This window comes from Eufriesea mexicana, unplaced genomic scaffold (genome assembly GCF_001483705.2).
Source record: "Eufriesea mexicana isolate 0111107269 unplaced genomic scaffold, ASM148370v2 scaffold9187, whole genome shotgun sequence".
Lineage (NCBI taxonomy): Eukaryota > Metazoa > Arthropoda > Insecta > Hymenoptera > Apidae > Eufriesea > Eufriesea mexicana.
Genome location: NW_016916911.1, coordinates 262,385 through 280,914, shown reverse-complemented (window position 1 = coordinate 280,914; position 18,530 = coordinate 262,385). Strand labels below are relative to the sequence as shown.

Sequence of the window (18,530 nt, the reverse complement as noted above, 5' to 3'; positions counted from 1 at the left end):
AAAAAAAAAAAAAAAAAAAAAAAAAATAGAAAAATTATTTAATATTCTGTTCTTTTTTATATTATACGTATATAAAAACTCCAAATTTTAAATACTGTTTACAATGTTTAGCATTAATAAATCAATTTTGTAATTAATAAATGTACAACAATATAATAGGAATGGATGATATATGATAAATTACATTTTCACATTACTTTTGAAAAACATACATTTTAATTACTTAAACAAAAAATATATATTTCGACACTGTTTTGAATTTTTTTTTTCGTTTTATTTTGTTCTGTTATTCTTGAATAAAAAATTATGCTATATGTGGAGGTGGTGGAGGTATTTGCATGCCTGTGGCTAAAAGTGCTGGGGGTGGTGGTACAGGATTAAACATGGGTGGTCTTGGTGGTGGTGGAACTGGTACCATAGGTGGTCCTAAACCAGGTCGTATTAAAGGAACTGGAGGTGGTGGTACCTTGCCAACTGAAGGCTTTTCATTTTTAAATGCAAATTGTAAAAAGAATTGCTTTGTATCTTTATTCCAATGTGTCCAAAACTTGCCTTCAGCTTTTTCAACTTCTCTACTAGGTACCTAAAACATTATACAATTATATTCATAAGTATGAAACATGGGTAAATTATCTTCTATTATATATGGTTGTTTGCTTGTTTTTACTAATTTATATGAAAGTAAATATACCTTGAAAGCTATAGTTTCATATGGCTCTGCAGCAAACAATAAGTACTGCCATTTACGATCTGGTGGTTCAACTCTTTGTTCATATGCTGACATAAATCTATGTCTTGGAATAACATTATCTGCAACTTCTGGATAGTCAACTTGGAATAATAAACTTTGTTGTCCTGATTCTGGATCTCGTTGTTTAGTTACTCTATAACCAGGCCTTCCAATTTTTACAAATTTTTTTGGTTCTACTCTAGGTTTTTCAGGGGCAAGTGTTTGAGGTGCTTCTTTTGCTTCTTTAGCAGCTCTTCTAGCTAGGTTAGCTTGATGCTTTTTACCTTGTGTATGAGCCAAATAACTACCTTCATTATTATGAAGAGTTAAACATAATTTACATTCATAAGAGCCTAAATGATTTTTCATAAAATATGGATCCTTGTTGAGGTCAATAGTTTCTAGTGCAAGTTGTCGTAAACGTTCTCTCCTATCTCGATTACTTTCTGACCAGGATGCAACACCTCCTCCACCGGTCTTGCCTCCTGGACGATTTTGGAAATCCATTTTTGATATTTATTTATGTTCTTTCACTTATTCGAATATAAAATACATCAATGTTTCCTTGTCGCAATGCAAGCAAAGGAATACAACTTTGACATAAAATAACCTGTACACACTAAATTCTTTGATACTTCAGGATATACTAAACTATCAGAATGTCAGTGAAGGCAACGTAAGAAACATAATTAAATTACCAGTAAAGATGTGTTGGCATCTCATGCAATTTCAAATGGAAAAGGTAAAATAATTTTAACGCCAAATATTTTCTATTCATATTTTATTGAACGAATTTATAATGTAACTTTTTTCATTTTTACTGACATCATTATTAGAACAATAAATTTAATTAACATGTTTTTTTTCTTGTTATATTATGATTAAATTATATAATTTAAATTCGAACTCAGAATAGAAATTAATTTATGGCACATTTTATGTATATATATATATCAATATACAATTGAATTGTGAACATTCTATGAAACCACAGATCATATTTTGTTATAAAGTTGGCATGAAAGATGTGAACATATATAAAGCCACCTTCAACGTCATATTACATATAAAAAGTAGTTACTCTTAATTAGTTACTATCATTATTTACATTGTTTTATGAAAATACAAAAATATAATACCTCAGAAATATAAATATTTTAATATTGTTACTATTTACATTATCTTTGCAAAGAAGGAATGAACGTAATACTTGAATTGCAGTAGTCTCCTTATATTTAATAATACTTTAAGCTATAATTTTTGGAAGACATATACTATTAATAATTATTTCCATATGTCTATATCTTCTTCCATTATTTGAAGATTTTGCAAACTTTAATACATTAGCTAGTACGTTTTCTTTTTTCATTGCTCTGTAGAAAACATTAAATATATAATTTGTAAATTCAACATCTCTAAATTTTAATTTTTCAAGAAATAAGATGAAAGAAAAATAGAATGTAAAGAATAACATGCAAATTCAAAATAACATGCTTATGAAAATAAAATTGAAAGTTAGCAATATATGTAAATACTTAATAAATAATATATAAATATTTTGTCTTAATTCTGGCTCTAAAGAAAGAAATATCTATAACTCTTTATTTAATTTCATTAAACAAAAGCCATACTGTTACAAATAAATTATAGAAATTGCACTCCAATAGATAAGCATCACAGAAAAGAAATTTATTCATGATAGTATAGCTTAAAGTAAAACTTGTCTTAAAAAATGTTTCTCACAGGTTCATGTTTCTTTCCATATCACATTATTTGGTGAAATGTATGGTAGAAGTAGTTATTTCATCAGATTTTTCTTTTAAAAATTCGACACATTTTGAGTATGATGTAGATTGTGCTTCTTCTAATTCTCTTACTCTATCTTCCAAATGTTTTATTTGTCGACACCGTGCACGGCATATATCTTTTATCAACGTTTTCTCTTTTTCCAATTTCATTATTTTTACATGATCCTATACAAGTTAATCGTTTTTACACAAGATTACTGTATTTTATACTTCTACTTACCTCAATTATTTCGTTGTTTACAGTAAAAAAATTTGATGCATTATCAAATGTTGTTTGACATGCCTGACTCCTTCTATTGATACGCCATCGCCTACATATATCACAATCCCACGCATTAATATCGTTTAGAGTTCTTTGAAGTTTTCTCATCTCAGAATTGAGTTCAGCATTCTAAATAAAAATACTATTATTAATTTTAAAAGGGATTTATGATTATCTTTAATTAATTTAATTAATTTTTATATTTAAAAAGATTTAAAAAGTAAAGTATTATACACACCTTTTTACGAAATGTAAGTAAAAGTTCTTCTAGTTCTTTGCATTTTCGTTGGTAAGGAAAATTTTCACTCTGGATTTGAATTTCTAATGTTGCAATTTGCCCATTTTTTGATACTAGTTGTAACTCTAACTCACAAATCTTTTTTCTTAATATTTCGCATATTTTTTCATTTTCAATGGAATCTGCATCAATTATTTTATTTTCTAATTGTCTTCTTTGATTAAATATTTCATTTCTGCTATGTCTTCTTCTGTTATTTTCAAAAATTGAATTAGTAATACTTGAACTACTACTATCATTTTGATAATTATTCAATTTCATATGTAATTTCTCAAGTTTTTCTTTTGAACTACAAAGGTCTTTTTCACCGTGTAGCTTTGTATTTTCTATTTCTTTTATATTATTTTGTACTTTTGTTTGAAATATTTTAAGCTGATTTTCAAGATCTTTGTTTTTTTCTTCTAAAATTTTTAATTTTTTCTTTAATTTATTAACCAGTTTACTTTCATTTTGCTGGATATATGTTTTACATTCTTCGAGATGGTTCTCAAATTCTTTTTTTATAGGAAACAAATCTTTGATTCGATTTACATATTCTACAATTTCTTTGTCTTTTTGTGCTAATAATAATTTTATGTTTTTTAATTCTAATTCGATTTTATCTTTTTCTTGAATTAGCATATCATATTTACCATCTTCTTTACATGGATATGAAGTACTTTGTTTGGATCTGTACAAAGTTTTTTTTATTTCAGCATTTTCTTTGGACAGTAATTCATATTGCCCTTGTAAATTAACTAATTCTAGGAAAGTTTTATTTTTACTCTCTTGCAGTTCAGATACCCGGTTAGTTGCACCTACCAAGTTATTTTGCAATCTTTTATTCTCATCTTTTAATTCTTCAATCTCTGTTTCAACTTTCATTTTACTAACACTGTTTCTTATTTTTTTTTCTAATTTTATATTTACCTTCTGCAATTCTGCAAACTTTTCTTTCAGTTCATCTATTTCTTCTATTAAAGCAATATTCTTATTATTTAATTCATTTAACTGCTTGTTTAATCCAACATTTTTGATTTCTTCCAAATCTAATTTATCTTTAATTATTTCAATCTGCCTATCTTTTTCCATTTTTAATTTTTCTATTCCTTCTTTATATCGTTCTATACTTTCTTTCCTTTCTTTAACTTGATTTTGTAGCATTTCATAATCTGGTATGATAGTTTCAAGTTTAGCTTTATTTTCTAAAAACATGTCACTTTTATTTTTTAAAAGTGCTGTAATATTTTCAATTTGAATCGTCTTTTGTTGTACTTCATCATTTACTTTGTTATAAACCTCTGTAAGTTGTTCAAAATCAAGAGTAATTTTTTGTATGATTTGTTGTTTCATTTTCAATTCTGAATAATTTGCTTCCACAATATTTTTCAATTGTTTCTCATTAACTTCAAGTCCTTCAATGTTATTTTTTAATTCCATATTTTTTGTTTTATAGATTTCTAGAGTGCACATGATCTCTTCTATTTTCTTTTCATATGATTCTATTTCAGATTTCATTTTAGACTCTAGTTCGATTTCTTTGTGTTTAAAAGCTTCCTGCACTTCTTCTTCTCGTTTTTGTGCAACGATGAATGCTTCTCCCTTTTGTTGAATATCCACTTTACACTGTTTATTAAATTCAGTTTGCAAATTATTAAAGTCTATTTCTAATACCTCTATTTTTTCTTTTAGTATTTTCTTTTCATAATTACTTTCCGTTAGAAGATGATCTAATTGATAAGATTTATTTTGTTGCTCTTTACACAAGCTTTCCTTCTGTGTTAAGTCAATCTGCAATTTTTCAATTTCCGTTTCCAATTCTTTAGCCCATAACATTACACGCTTCTCAGCATCTGCACTTTGTTGTCTTTTATCTTCTATTTCTTGTTTATCTTTTTCAAATAATTCTCTCATTTTCTTAATTATTTCTTCTTCTTTTAACATAAGTGCCTGTAAAAAAATTGTGAAAATTTCTTTTGCAGTTTTATTTAAAATATCTACAGAATGTACTTCAGATTTAAGTGACTTTAATTCTTTTATCATACATTCTTTGACAGTATCTAACTCTTCTTTTAATTCCTTATTAATAGTTATTAATGTTTTTTCTGTGTTATCTTTATCTTGTAGACTTTGGAATTCTAGTTTGATGTTTTTAAGTTTACTAAGTTCTTGTGTTAAGTTACCATTTTCTTCCATATATTTATTTAATGTTTGATTATTGTTATTTAATTTAATTTCAGATTCTTTTGTATACTGTTCAAATTTTTTCTTCATTGTTTCAAATTCGCTTTTATATTTATCTGCCATGTCATTTCTAGAATCAGTTAATTGAGCTTTAGATGCTTCTAATTTTTCTTTCAGTATTTCTTTCTCATTTTCTGCTTCTTGTACAAAATTTTCTAACTGGCAAATTTTTCTCTTATATTCTTCGTATATATTTTCTTGTTTCCTCAACCCAGTTTCAAGTTTATTTACATTTGTTTTTATCTCTTTAGCCCACAGTATTGCACGTTGTTCTATTTCTGCGCTTATTTGTTTTTCTCGTTCCAATTCATTGTATTGTTTTCTTAATAGTTCTAATTTATTTTTATATTCATACTCAATTTTCTCATTTGAAGTACTTAATTCATTTTTTTCATTAGTTATTAAATCTAATTCATATTTTAGGGATGATATACATTCATTTAAATCATTAATTTTTTGACTTAATGTAGTAATAAGAATATCTTTATTTCTTTTTTCAGCTTTCAAATCTTCTAATTCTACTTCCAGCGTCAATTTTTCGGTTCGCATTATCTTTTCTTTCATGGAAAACTGTTCGATTTCTTTATTCATATTTGATAATTCATTTTCAAGAATTTGAACTTTCTCCAAGGCAATAGTTTTTGACATCTCTTTATCTAACACTTTTTCTTGTAATTCTTCATTAGTATCTTTTAGTATACTAATTTCGTCCAATAAGCTAACTCTTTCCGTCTGTAATTTACGAAACATAGGAGCAATATTCTTTTTTATTTCATCTATATCTTCTTTTACTTGGTCGATACTTTTTTGCACACGTTCGATTTTTGTTTCATTTTTAAAGATATGTTTCTTTGATTTGTAACTATCGTCTGTATTTTTTGCATCACTTACTTCATCGTGAAGTTTTTCAAGTTCGTCGCATTTTTCTTTGTATAGAACTGATAATTTATCATGGTCATCTTTTAAAGTGTGTAATTCATTACTTAAGTACTGAACTTTTTCCTCTACCAAGCTTACATTCATCCCATCTATAAAACTGGCATTCAAAGAAGCATCAGTAAAACTTACATTCAATTCTTGATGAACTTTAAGTTTTAATATTTCGGTATCTACGCATTTACGATCAAATTTTTTCTGTAAATCTTCCAATTTATGATTTAAAGCTTTTGCTTGAAGTTTAAGGGCTCTACGACTTTCGTTTAAGTTTTTCAAATGTATGCACTGACTACAGGATGATAGTTTTAAGTCACTTAATTTTTTATTCAAACGAGATAGATGAGCAACTTCGTCTTGTAACATTATAACTTTATTTGACAAATCCTCGTAATTTTCTTCTTGTAATATTTTCTTTCCAGTTTCATTTGTTTTTATAGAATTATCAGATACTGCAGATAATTTCGATATTATCGCATCATTATTTGCTTTTTCATTATGTGAATGATCAAAATTATCTATACTTTCTAATAGATTATTGGAAAACTTTACATTTTCATCAGTTAATACTGTTACTTTCATTTTTAACTCTACAATTTCAGCTTTCAAAATATTGTTTTCTGATCTTAATTGTTCTATGTCATTTTCATCAGAATTCGTATTTTGTATCATAGACATTTTATTTTTCAAGATATCGCACTGCTCTTTCAGCATATCATTTTTCTCAATTTTGTCAATTAAGTCAGAAGAAAGTTCATTATTTTCTGTTACTAAACATTTATTATTTTCTGTAAGTAATATAACTTTATCTTTGTAAATGCAATCATGATTATATAAGAGTGATTTACTTTCTTTAATGTTTTCAAGCTCTCTATCTTTTTCTGCAATAACAGATGATAATTCAATATTTTCTGTTTTTAACGAATCAATTTCATTTTGATATTTATTAAGTAATTGTTCTTCGTTGTACTCTACTAATGATTTTGAACGAAAAAATTCTAATTTATCATTCAATGACATTCTATCGCTTTCTAAATTGATTTTTTCGGCTGTGATTTTTGAAATGCGTTCATAAAGTGTATCGATTGTTTTTTGAAGATGAAGCTCAGCTTGTTTCGAATGTTCTTTTTCGGTAGATAATTTATTTGACATTTCTATATTTTCATTCGACAATAAATAAATAGTTTCTTGCAATTTTTCTATATCTAATTTAAAGCTTTGAATAGAACTCTTTATGTGATTCAATTCTTGAGTTTTTATCTCTAAATCTTCTAATAATTTGGCTTTTTCTTCTTCTAATCGTATTATTAAATGTGTATAATAATCATCAATTTCGTTATTTTTGACACCGGAACAAATAAACTGCTTCGTCATTTGTTGTTTTAAATTCTTGAAAAAAGTACGAAATTATAAAAATGTATAATATATTAAATTATAAAATATATTAAAGCATATATATATTAATTATACTTACGTTTGTACAACAATGATTTTCTTCACATATCAGTTGTTTTTCTAAAGTTGTAAATTCGCGAAGTTCGGTAAGATCTCTTGTCAGATCTAGAATATATTTCCGTAAAATACCTTTTGGTGTAGAAGCAGATACCTCATTGCTATTGCAGAAAAGTGGAAATACTAAGCTACACTAGAAAATATAAATATTTTATTAATAAACAATACATACCTAGAAATTTGTGGAGACTCTTTTTTTGCTGGTATTAAAAGAAAATTATCATTTTTAGATTCTATGTCAGATTCATTCTTCATGCATTTAACATGTTCATTTTCTTTGATGCTATAATCTGTTTCAGAATCAATTAATTCTAATTCAAAATCTGTAAAGGCTGTTTGAAATGCTGAAAATACAAAACAGTTTAATGTTTTCAAATAATAAAAGATACTGTATGAATCAAATTGCACAATGTAATAAATTTACTTTGATTTATAATGTCAACTGATTGCATAATATTCTTTTTTTGTGGTATCTCAGATGAAATTTCTTTTATTGTTGGCAAACATGTTTGAGTATGAAATACAGGTAAATATTGTTTGAATGTTCCAGGATTATACCAAATTTTTCTTCTTCTAGATTTACATATAAATGGTTCTTCACAATTTTTTGTACATCCAGAAATAATTTGAGTCTTTAATAATTTTATACGTTCTTCTAATAAGTGATTAATCTGATATTTCTGTTGCAGTTTATTAGATTCTACTTCTTCTACAGAAGAATTTCCATTTTTTATTCGCTAATGAAATAATTCCCATATAACATAATAATGGTCATCAAAATTTGTTAATTTTTTAAATAAAATTACAAGTAGTTATACAAACCTCTAATTCTATTTGAAGTTTAGTTAATTGTTTTGCATAACGTATTAAGAGTGATGAATCAGATATAACTTCATTCTTTTGTGGTTTGGTTTTGACATCTTTAGCTTGTGATGCAAATCTAAATAGTAAACAAAATATTTAAATACTAGTAAAATTATGAATAATATTGTAGAGATAGTGTACTAACGAGAGAGTGCAATATGTTTCCTCTAAAGCAACAGGTAAAACTGTACACACTATTGCTATCAAAGCATTTCCACTTAATGATGTCTGTAGAAATTCTGTTAATTTACTATTATGATAATCATAATCAATATGTTCTTGAATATTTTGTGAATTACTTATCTGTGCAATTATTGATTCTAGTGCCGAAAGAGATATGTCAGTATGATGTTCATCAACAATATCTGGATAATAAACTTTTTTAAAACCTATAAGTTCTACCAGATTTAATTGTGATACTTGTACAGTATTTGATGAATCTCCTTCAACTTCTTGACTTTCAATTATCTAAAGTATATGTAAATTTAATATATTAATGTATAAAAAATAATTATAATATAAAATACTCCATATAATCTTACAATTCGAAATATTTTATGGCCATTAATCTGTTTATTCTTGTTATTTTCTTTTATCTTTTTGTTCTTAATTCCTTTTTCCATTATAGATAGCATATTATCTGAAGAATTTATTATTTCTTCCTTACAGTCAACAATTATTTGTTCATTATCATCTGAATATAATTGTAAATCAACTTGGTTCGTATTTAATAAATCATTTATTTTTTCATCACAAATTTCTAAATAAGATACCCTAAAAAATATACACATTACTTTAGGATGATTTTACAAATTATGATTTAAGTTTCTATCTATAATACAAACCTTAATAAAAATTCGCGTTTAATGATATTTGAAATAACATTGAATATGTAATTAATAGTAAGTGGAATTATTCCTGGATCCTCTGGGGTACCTATCATTGTATGTGTTTTACCTGAATTAAATTGACCATAACAAAATATTGTTCCATTAATACCATCTATGGTGCCATCAACAATAGATTTTATAATACTGTCAAATATTAGGGCATTGTTTGTATTTTCGTCAAAACAATAATCTATAAACAAGATATTAAAATTATTTGTATTTGGTAGTTTCTTAAATAAATATAGTGGATTTATATATATTAATTTTATTGCTTAATCAATCATTTTTTTTTTAATTAAAAATTTTACAGTAAAATAAAAACATAGGTTATAAAGAATACAATGCACATGACACTTACTATTACTTCTTTATATAAAATAAATATTAATTATTAGTGACTTGTAAAATGTAATATTTTATATAATATAATATACTGACAAACATCTGCTGATTGATTAATTGACAATTAAAGAAACTTTGAATATTAATTACTTAATTTACATAATTTTATAAGAGAAACAAGTAGGTTATATTTCGATGTAATTTCATTACAAAATATTATATTAATATTTTTGTATGTATATAAACAAAAAATCGGAACATCATTAAAATTGTTAACACATACCAAAATGAAATACATTGCTGTCCCATTTTTTTGTTTCTTGATGTAGAGAAATAATTGAATTTTCTTTCACGACCCATTGTATTGATAAATTTTCATCTTTTTCGCATTTAATCAAAGGACTTAATTTGATTCCCACCTTAACATTACTTGACATTTTTTGAAATAATATCTTGAACGAAGTAGCTTAAAATTTCTTATATATGGCCACTTCGCTCTTAAATTGTTTTGTACGTATTTCCACCCTCATCCAAAGCAGCTCGACAGATCGTAACTGTTATTTGAAATGACGATTGCTTCAACACATATTTAAATTTAAATTTAAGTTTTCTATGATACGATTGGTTCATTTAAGCATGCAATGCAAGAAGCAAGAACGTGATAAGACTAAGAATATTTGAATTTTATATGCTAAATATACAATTTAAAAATTATGTCTTGAAACTGTATATATATTTAATACACTACTTCATGCTTTCTTGATAGTTAATAGCAACGCTTTTGAGAGTAGAAATAATAGAAAAAATTAAGTTCTAAACAAATCATTATCTTTTTATGTAAGTATACATTAAACCAATAAAGCATATAAAGGAAAACTTAAAAGACAGGAGGTTATATATGTATTATTAATATTTGGTATTATTTGTATTTCTTGGTCTTCTAATTATTATTCATCAATTTAAATTTACGATTTCCTTTCTTATTTGTTTATCGATTCGATTCTATCGAATCTGTAAGAAATGATATCGATAGCGGTGTCTGCTACTGTTGTTGTTCCATAACATCCTGTTTGTAAAACAATAATTCATTGACATAAAAAGATATTTCTATATATACATTTTTAATTGTAATAGATTACTTTATAAATCTAATGTTACTAGTAATGTATGGTACTAGATATATTTTCTGGAAAAGCAATTTCTGGAAATTCACTTTATAGATGTTGAATAGGTTAGCACTCAATACAAAATATTTTCTAATATAATAGTTTAGGATACTCCTAAAATTTGTTATAAAAGCTTATAAGTTTAAAAAAGAAATCATTCCTTCTACATATTTTTATTTATTTTATTAAAAGAAATGAACAATATTAAAGGTTATTAATAATGCTTTTTATTCTTTTTAAACTTAAAAGTCTTGAGCATCATAATGGATCGTGGTAAAGCAGGAATTGGTAGGGGTGCAAAGAATAAGATTGCTCAGCATCCTTCTGATTTATTTGCACTTGGATCCAAAGGTTCACGTAATGAAAGTTCTGATGTTAAAAGGCCAGGTGTTATTCATTCTAAACCAAGTAGTAGTTCTTCAACTTCTGGTAAATAAAATGTTCTTAATATGTGCTTAGATAAAGATTTAAAGAAAATTAAACAAAACGTTTAATATAATTTGTTTATATGATATATGAAAAATTATATAGGCAATGATAGGAAAAAGGAAGCACCATCAGGATCTCTTCAATCTTTTCAATACATTCCACAAAAAAAACCTAAACTTGCAGCACATGTTCCTCATCAACGTCCACCATTCTCAAGTGCAGAAGCTTGGGAATTAGTAGCGATAGATAGTGATCCAGCAGATTTTGTTCCAATGGTTTTGGAAGCTAATGATAATGATGAAGGTGATAAAGTTATAGGTATTATTTGTGGCGCCATAAAAACACTCAAGAATCAGAAATGGAAACCTGATACATTAGTTTACATGGGATTATTATACTTAGCAAAAATTCGTCCCTCTATATTTTCAAATGATTGTATATTACATGCACTATCATCTTTGTTGAAACGAGATCAAGGACACAACTATAAAGCAAAAGGAAACCCATTAGTCCCAGTACTGGCAGCTAATTTATTAATGAAGGGATTTCATGATAAAAGAAATTGGCCAGAAATCTTTGTTAAGGTTGTTTATGAATATATTATGTTAATACTTATTTTGTTTGTATACAATACTTATTTTGGAATTAATTTTTATTGCCCTTTCTATAGCTATACATTGAGGATGCATTAGGTGAAAGAGTTTGGGTTGATCATGAAGAATGCAAAGGTTTTGTAGATAATATTTTAACAGGATTTAATACGCAGCATCCACCAAAAAGTGTTCTACAACCAGAGCTATCTGTTTTAACACCACGTGATTGTCACAGTCCATCTACAGTTGATGATGAAGATCCAGGATCTTCATCTGTACAATTTTCTGGGGATAAAGAAAAGATAGAATTTCCTATTACTCCCAGATATGCTCATTGTATAGAGAACATAGAATTCATTGTTCTTGAAGCTGTAAAAGAACAGTTGAACAGACGACAACCAGAGTCAATTACCAAAAATTTTCTAAAATTACTTTCCTCAGCTTGTGGTTTTGTAGAAATTAGGAATATTGCTGTTCCAAGATTAGAAATGTGGTTACACAACCCAAAATTAATGAGACCTGCCCAAGAATTACTGAGTTACATTTGTTACAATTGTACTTCTCATACACAAAGAGATGTTGAAGTTATAAGTCAATTAGTAAAAATGAGATTGAAAACTAAAGCTGTAATTAATCTATATCTAAACGGTGTAAAGGAATTAATTGGCTTACATCCTGAAAATTTATTCACTATTTTAAAACATACAATTTATAATGAATTATCTAATGCAAGAAATCCAAACAATATGCCAATGCTAGGTGTAATGTTTCAAACTTTATCTGAACAAGCTGCTAAGTTACTTGCAGAAATATTTCAGGATTTATTAATGAATCGTGAAGATTATCTTAGACCTTTACGTGCTTTGCTCCGAGAGATCGTACGTGTTTGTCGACACGATATTAATTTACTTACCTTTGCGCGTACGTTGATGTCCGAAAGACAGGATATAGCGCAACAATTGCTTAATTTTGAATTCAAGGAACGAGTCTTCATTTCAATTGCAGATTTATTGTGCTTATGTATGTTACTAGCTATCAGCCCACAAGTTAAAGAAGCCGCAGCATTGGCACAAAGAGGTGATAAAAAAGATATAGCTTTATTACATCAATTTCAGAATATGGTAGCAACAATACAATTTGAAGCCGTGTTATGGCTACAGAATTCGGCGCCACAGACATACGCCATTGGAAAGAATGAACTACTTCATGCTTTGCATAAAATTTTATTGCTTGAACCCCCAGAGCAGTATTATAAATTAGATAATTGGCCACCCGAATCTGATAGAGTATTTTATTTACGTCTCATTTCGGATGTTCCTTTATTACAAAATACATTGTTAAGACTATTACTGATTGGCTTTTCAAAAGTATGTATCAAAAGTAATCAATTTATTCATTTCTAGCATGTTTATTATATACAATAGTTTTAGTGTTTCATATTTTTTTTTTTCTTTTTAGGAAAATGGTATTAGTCATTCAGAAACGTTAGATTTAGTGGATCAGTTAATCAGACGAGCAGCGGCTAATTCTTCTGAAAGTTTTCCAACATTACAAGCTGATAAATTAGATATAATTGAACTTATTTTTAATCTATGCATTTATCAACCACCCGGAACTATAAATATACCATCAAAGTATTTACAAATTCTAATAATATTGTAAATTTCACAAATTTAGTAAAAATTTGCATTAATTACTTACTTTTTTTTTTGTATGTTTAGCTATGTACCACCTACTTTGGCGATATCGAATTTATATTGGAAGGGATGGATAATGTTATTAATATTAGCTGCTCATAATCCTTCTACTATTGGTGCTGTTGCATGGAAACGATATCCCATTTTACGAACTCTTATGGAAATGTGTATCACCAAGTATGTTTAAATTCTTTCATATCTTTACAATGGAAAGTACTTGTCATTTTCTTAGTAAATTTTTTTATTATTTGTAGCCATTTTTCTTATCCGCCACCAACTATGGCATTACCAGAAATTATAGAACAAGAACGTTCAAAAGAACTACAAGTTGAAGCTATTGAAAAACAAGAAATATTAGAATATGAATCGCACTTAGCTGCTGCATCAACAAGAATACAAATATCGGAACAAAACAGTTTACTATTATCACAATTAATGACTATGGAACCAACTGGTATTGCTAGAAGACCACCTCCAGCAGTATTAGAACAAATACAATCATTAAATGTATCTCATAGATTAGGTCATTTGCTTTGTCGATCTCGCAAACCAGATTTTTTATTAGATATAATACAGAGGCAACAACAAAGTTCGTCTCAAAGTATGCCATGGCTAGCAGATCTTGTACAAAATAGTGAAGGGTCTCTTAGTCAATTACCTGTACAATGTCTTTGCGAATTTTTATTATCTACTAGTGCTCAAGCTGTAGAGAAACAACCAAGACAACAACAATTATTAGCTCATCTTCAAATGTTATTAACTGATCCGGAACAGGATCGACAACATGCTTACGAAGTTTTAGAATACTTTTTAAGAAGACTGAGCAGTCAACAGACTGGCAGTCGCCTTCAAGCAATTACAGGTTTAAAAATGGTACTTGGATCTATACCTACTGAGGAAGAACCTATGGACATAGAAGGAGAGAGTGAAAAGTAATTAAATAATTTCATTTTGAATAATATTTATTCGAGATGAAAGTTAATATAAAATATTTGTTTTAGAGAGATCTGGCTTCTTCGTAAATTACCGTCTATACCTCATTTTTTATCAGTACGATCTTTGGTTTCTACTGCTCTACGAGGTGCATGTCAAGTTGAAAATAATCCAGATTTGGTTCACGCTTATATATCTTATCTCGCTGCGCATACCACAGACGATGATTTACCTGATTTAACTGATTTGGCTAATGAAATATCTCAATTAGTGGTTGAACGGAGTACAATTATAGCAGCTATTCTACCGCAACCAGAAATTGACAATTCTCAAGCTAAACAAACTTTACACGCATTTATGGTAATTTTCTGTAATTATTTAGAAAAGGCTCGATCTCCACGAGCAGAAGAATATACGTGGTCTGAGAGCCAAGATCAGATATTAGTACAATGGAGTACAGGAGAAGAATGTACTATGCATATTTTAGTTGTTCACGCTATGATAATCTTATTAACATACGATTCTGACGATGATGTGTTATTTGATGTTCTACTTGAAACTTGGTTTCCGTTAAATACAGAACCACCTAAAGCATTTCTCGTTGACACGAGTGAAGAAGCTTTACTTATACCAGATTGGTTAAAATTAAGAATGATTAGGAGTAGTGTACCACGTTTAATTGATGCGGCTCTTAAAGATTTAGAACCACAGCAATTAGTACTTTTTATTCAGAGCTTCGGTATTCCTGTACCTTCAATGACTAAATTATTGCATACACTAGATGCTGGTGTGCAAATTGATCCAAGTTCAGTTGGCGAGGCAGTACTCGATAAAACATATATGGCACAATTGGTTGAAGTCCAACACAGAAGAGGAGCAACGGGTGGACTAGTTTTTGTACAAGTTTTACAATTAATGGAGCCGCAATTACCTGATGAAAATGCGGTAACTATTGGACAATTGCAGGAACCTTTACCCCTGAGTGCTATGGTTCAAAAACAATCTGTTATTCAATCTTCTGTTAAAACAGATGTTCCACATTTAATCAATAGATTATTCATCGAAAATATACCAATGAATCAAAAAGTGGATGCATACCGCCGACTGCATAAAACTTTAGCAAAAGACTTACAGAAATCTGCCAAAGAAAGCGGAGCCGTTGTATTAGCAATACAACACATATGTAGTGTATTAAGTTCAATGCAAGTTAAACAATTCTTAGCTTCGCTTGTTCATATGCCACAGTATTCTTGTACCCTAATGCGGGTAATATTATTGCCTTTGAAAAAATCATCTACTTCAAAACAAGTGGTCGAATTAGCTCGTAATATGTGTTTAAACTTAATACAGCTAATAGGTGATGTAAAAGCACCAGTTCTATCTATTTTAAGAGATTTTGCAAATGTGCAGTTAACTAAAACACCAAAAAGTATGGAATTAACAATGTTAATGCAAAATCGAGATCCAGGATCTATTTTGGAAAGCACAGATCCAGTAAATTTAGAAGCTGTTGGACGCAAATTATTAAACATTTGTCTTAAACAACAGAAAACCGATGTTCTTGTTGAAGCAATGGCAAGATTATTAGTAAACGATAGTAACGAAGGTATTTTAAAGCCACGAACTGGTTTATTAATTGATTGGTTAGCATCTGTAGAACCAGAATTAATTGGAACATGTCCTACTCTTCAAATGAGGCTTTTATTTGGGAAAACGAAAATACAAATGAAAGTTGATAATAATGTTATGAGCTCACATTCATTTAGACCTTACTTATTAACTTTATTAACACATAGAGCAAGTTGGGCAACTTTGTACAAATGTGTTGGACACTTATTAGATAAATGTGATGATGGGTAAGTGAAAAAGACTGTAAAAGTTTAAAAGCATATAAAGACAAAGTATTATTTTTGTAGGTATGATCCAACAGCTGTTTTAGATTTTTTATGGGCTTTAACTTGTAATCCAAAACTCTGGCAAGGCAGAGACAAATTTACACCAAAACATTATGTTCCAGAAAATATTTTACTTTTACATGAGAAACAATTATTAACACTTGTAGCCTATATAGTTGCAGAAGCTGTTATCATATATAATTGCCAAAATAGAAACGCCGCACTTGCTCGAATGGATTCTCGTCTAGATTTGTTATTACATTGTATTTCTACAGATGACCATTTAGTAGCTAGTGTTGTAAAGTATTTGGCTAAACACATGATAAATGACTCTGAGTATGTTAACTTCAATGTAGTATTATCATTTCTACTTAACAAGAATTTTCTACATGCTTTTATATTTTACTTCCAGCGTTGACTCTGATATGGTTCATCAGTTTTTGTTACATATGTACATGAAGATACCTAAAGTAATATGTTACCTGGACACATTTCAAACTAAGAAATTTGTTGGAGCAGCAAAAATTACAGAATGGACAGGTTCTGTGTTGGATTGTATGAGTCATTCTTTGTTAACTGTTTTAGCAGCAACACCGAGACAAAAGTCATGGAATTCCAGGTCTCAGGATTTCGAATTGTGTGCCCGAAAAATGGCTGCTGTACATCCTATTTTAGTGCTGCGACAACTTCCAATGTTAGCGTCATCACTAATGGGAAGATGCTATTTGGATTTTAGTCAATTTAGAGCAGGACATCATCTAAATCTTTTTGTACAAATAATGGGATTATTAGAGTTGTTACAACCACATTTGTTTAGTGAACAACATCAAACTGCTTTGGAAGATACATTAGAAAATTACTTTCAGTGCTTCCAAGTGTGTAAAAGAATATTTATGTATTATTAATACATATTAATAAAATTAAAGATCACTAATCCATTTCCTTTTTAGAATTATGGCCCAATAAAAGATCTTATACCACTCTTAAATAGACTTATTACATTGCTACAAGCATACATTTCTTATGATCCACAAAGAGCAATGAAATATTTGCAGAAACATGCTCAAGCTCTACAGTAAGTAATAATTTTGATCACTTCTAATAGATTTCAGATCTCAGCTTACACTTACATATAGTGAATTGCAGATACACTATCCAAATTTAATTACATTGAGAACGCTTGTATCAGGCATTCCAGTACCTAGGGAAGGAGAAGATGTAGAAGAAATTTTAATTACTATTCCTCCTACTCCACCTCCTTCAGAATCCATTATCCCTCAACATTGGCCATCATTGCTAACTACATTATCTAAACTACAAGGTGAAGGTATGTTTAGAAAACATGCTTTGATTTCAGTCAAAATCCTGTTGTAATATCGGAATTTATAAATCTTAATATGACATATTAGATGTATTTAGTGCACTTCAAGAAATTGAACACTTATCATCACGAAAACCCTCGGTTTTGGAATCTATAACAGATAATATAGCGGAATTACTTATATCGCCACAAAGTAATATAAGGTCTCTTGCTCACACATTATTAGCACGAGCGTTAAAACATCGTCCTGCATCAAACGCAAATATTTTATCTGCATTTCAAAGGTGTCTTGACAGTTCTAGAGCCGATATTTTAATGTCGGCTTTAGAAAAGTTACCAGAAATTGTGTTATGTATGCAAGGTATATTATTATCTTTAGTTTATTCTAATATCTGTTTTTATAATATGTACCACAATTGTAAAAAGTTATATTTTTTATAGAACACGCTTTACCATTGATGCAGAAAGTATTTGAATTAGGAGTAAATTCAAATGTGAATACTATACCATATATTAATAAAACCATTGCTCTGTTAAATACACAGCAAGGTTGTTAATATCATAAAAACTGTAATTTTATATTTTGTATAAAACGAAATAAAATTTTTTTATAAAAAGACTGTTATTGCACTTA

General features: G+C 28.3%; 3 protein-coding genes across 3 annotated transcripts; 1 reads left to right on the top strand and 2 right to left on the bottom strand.

Moving 5' to 3' along the window:
- Positions 1-34: 34 nt before the first annotated feature.
- Sf3a2 (splicing factor 3A subunit 2) lies at positions 35-1,334 on the bottom strand. The gene is made up of 2 exons (XM_017907818.1): positions 692-1,334; positions 35-583 (listed from the first exon to the last, which is right to left on the bottom strand). The coding sequence occupies exons 1-2, from the start codon at positions 1,235-1,237 to the stop codon at positions 305-307; spliced, it is 825 nt and encodes a 274-aa protein (XP_017763307.1). The 5' UTR covers positions 1,238-1,334; the 3' UTR covers positions 35-304.
- Positions 1,335-2,481: 1,147 nt separating this feature from the next.
- Positions 2,482-10,299, bottom strand: LOC108553046 (kinesin-like protein KIN-7I). Its single transcript, XM_017907796.1, has 15 exons — positions 10,146-10,299; positions 9,476-9,710; positions 9,173-9,404; positions 8,776-9,098; positions 8,589-8,706; positions 8,191-8,503; positions 7,939-8,110; positions 7,729-7,867; positions 5,508-7,643; positions 4,208-5,147; positions 3,731-4,135; positions 3,542-3,658; positions 3,039-3,220; positions 2,759-2,929; positions 2,482-2,703 (listed from the first exon to the last, which is right to left on the bottom strand). Exons 1-15 carry the CDS (start codon positions 10,297-10,299, stop codon positions 2,500-2,502), a joined length of 5,841 nt encoding a protein of 1,946 aa, XP_017763285.1. The 3' UTR covers positions 2,482-2,499.
- A 327-nt stretch (positions 10,300-10,626) lies between these two features.
- On the top strand, positions 10,627-18,453 carry IntS1 (integrator complex subunit 1). The gene is made up of 14 exons (XM_017907795.1): positions 10,627-10,699; positions 11,278-11,457; positions 11,560-12,041; positions 12,128-13,417; positions 13,509-13,684; positions 13,772-13,924; positions 14,002-14,679; positions 14,749-16,536; positions 16,597-16,911; positions 16,988-17,450; positions 17,526-17,650; positions 17,712-17,902; positions 17,985-18,257; positions 18,338-18,453. The coding sequence occupies exons 2-14, from the start codon at positions 11,292-11,294 to the stop codon at positions 18,451-18,453; spliced, it is 6,216 nt and encodes a 2,071-aa protein (XP_017763284.1). The 5' UTR covers positions 10,627-10,699; positions 11,278-11,291.
- The last annotated feature ends 77 nt before the right edge of the window (positions 18,454-18,530 follow it).

Coding starts and splice junctions, on each gene's coding strand:
- IntS1 (XM_017907795.1), top strand. CDS start 11,292: ATGGATCGTGGTAAAGCAGGAATTGGTAGGGGTGCAAAGAATAAGATT. Junction 11,458..11,559: donor TAGTAGTTCTTCAACTTCTG/GTAAATAAAATG, acceptor AAAATTATATAG/GCAATGATAGGAAAAAGGAA. Junction 18,258..18,337: donor AATTGTGTTATGTATGCAAG/GTATATTATTAT, acceptor TATTTTTTATAG/AACACGCTTTACCATTGATG.
- LOC108553046 (XM_017907796.1), bottom strand. CDS start 10,299: ATGTCAAGTAATGTTAAGGTGGGAATCAAATTAAGTCCTTTGATTAAA. Junction 9,099..9,172: donor GCCATAAAATATTTCGAATT/GTAAGATTATAT, acceptor CATATACTTTAG/ATAATTGAAAGTCAAGAAGT. Junction 3,221..3,541: donor ATATATCCAGCAAAATGAAA/GTAAACTGGTTA, acceptor TAATTGATGCAG/ATTCCATTGAAAATGAAAAA.
- Sf3a2 (XM_017907818.1), bottom strand. CDS start 1,237: ATGGATTTCCAAAATCGTCCAGGAGGCAAGACCGGTGGAGGAGGTGTT. Junction 584..691: donor ATGAAACTATAGCTTTCAAG/GTATATTTACTT, acceptor ATAATGTTTTAG/GTACCTAGTAGAGAAGTTGA.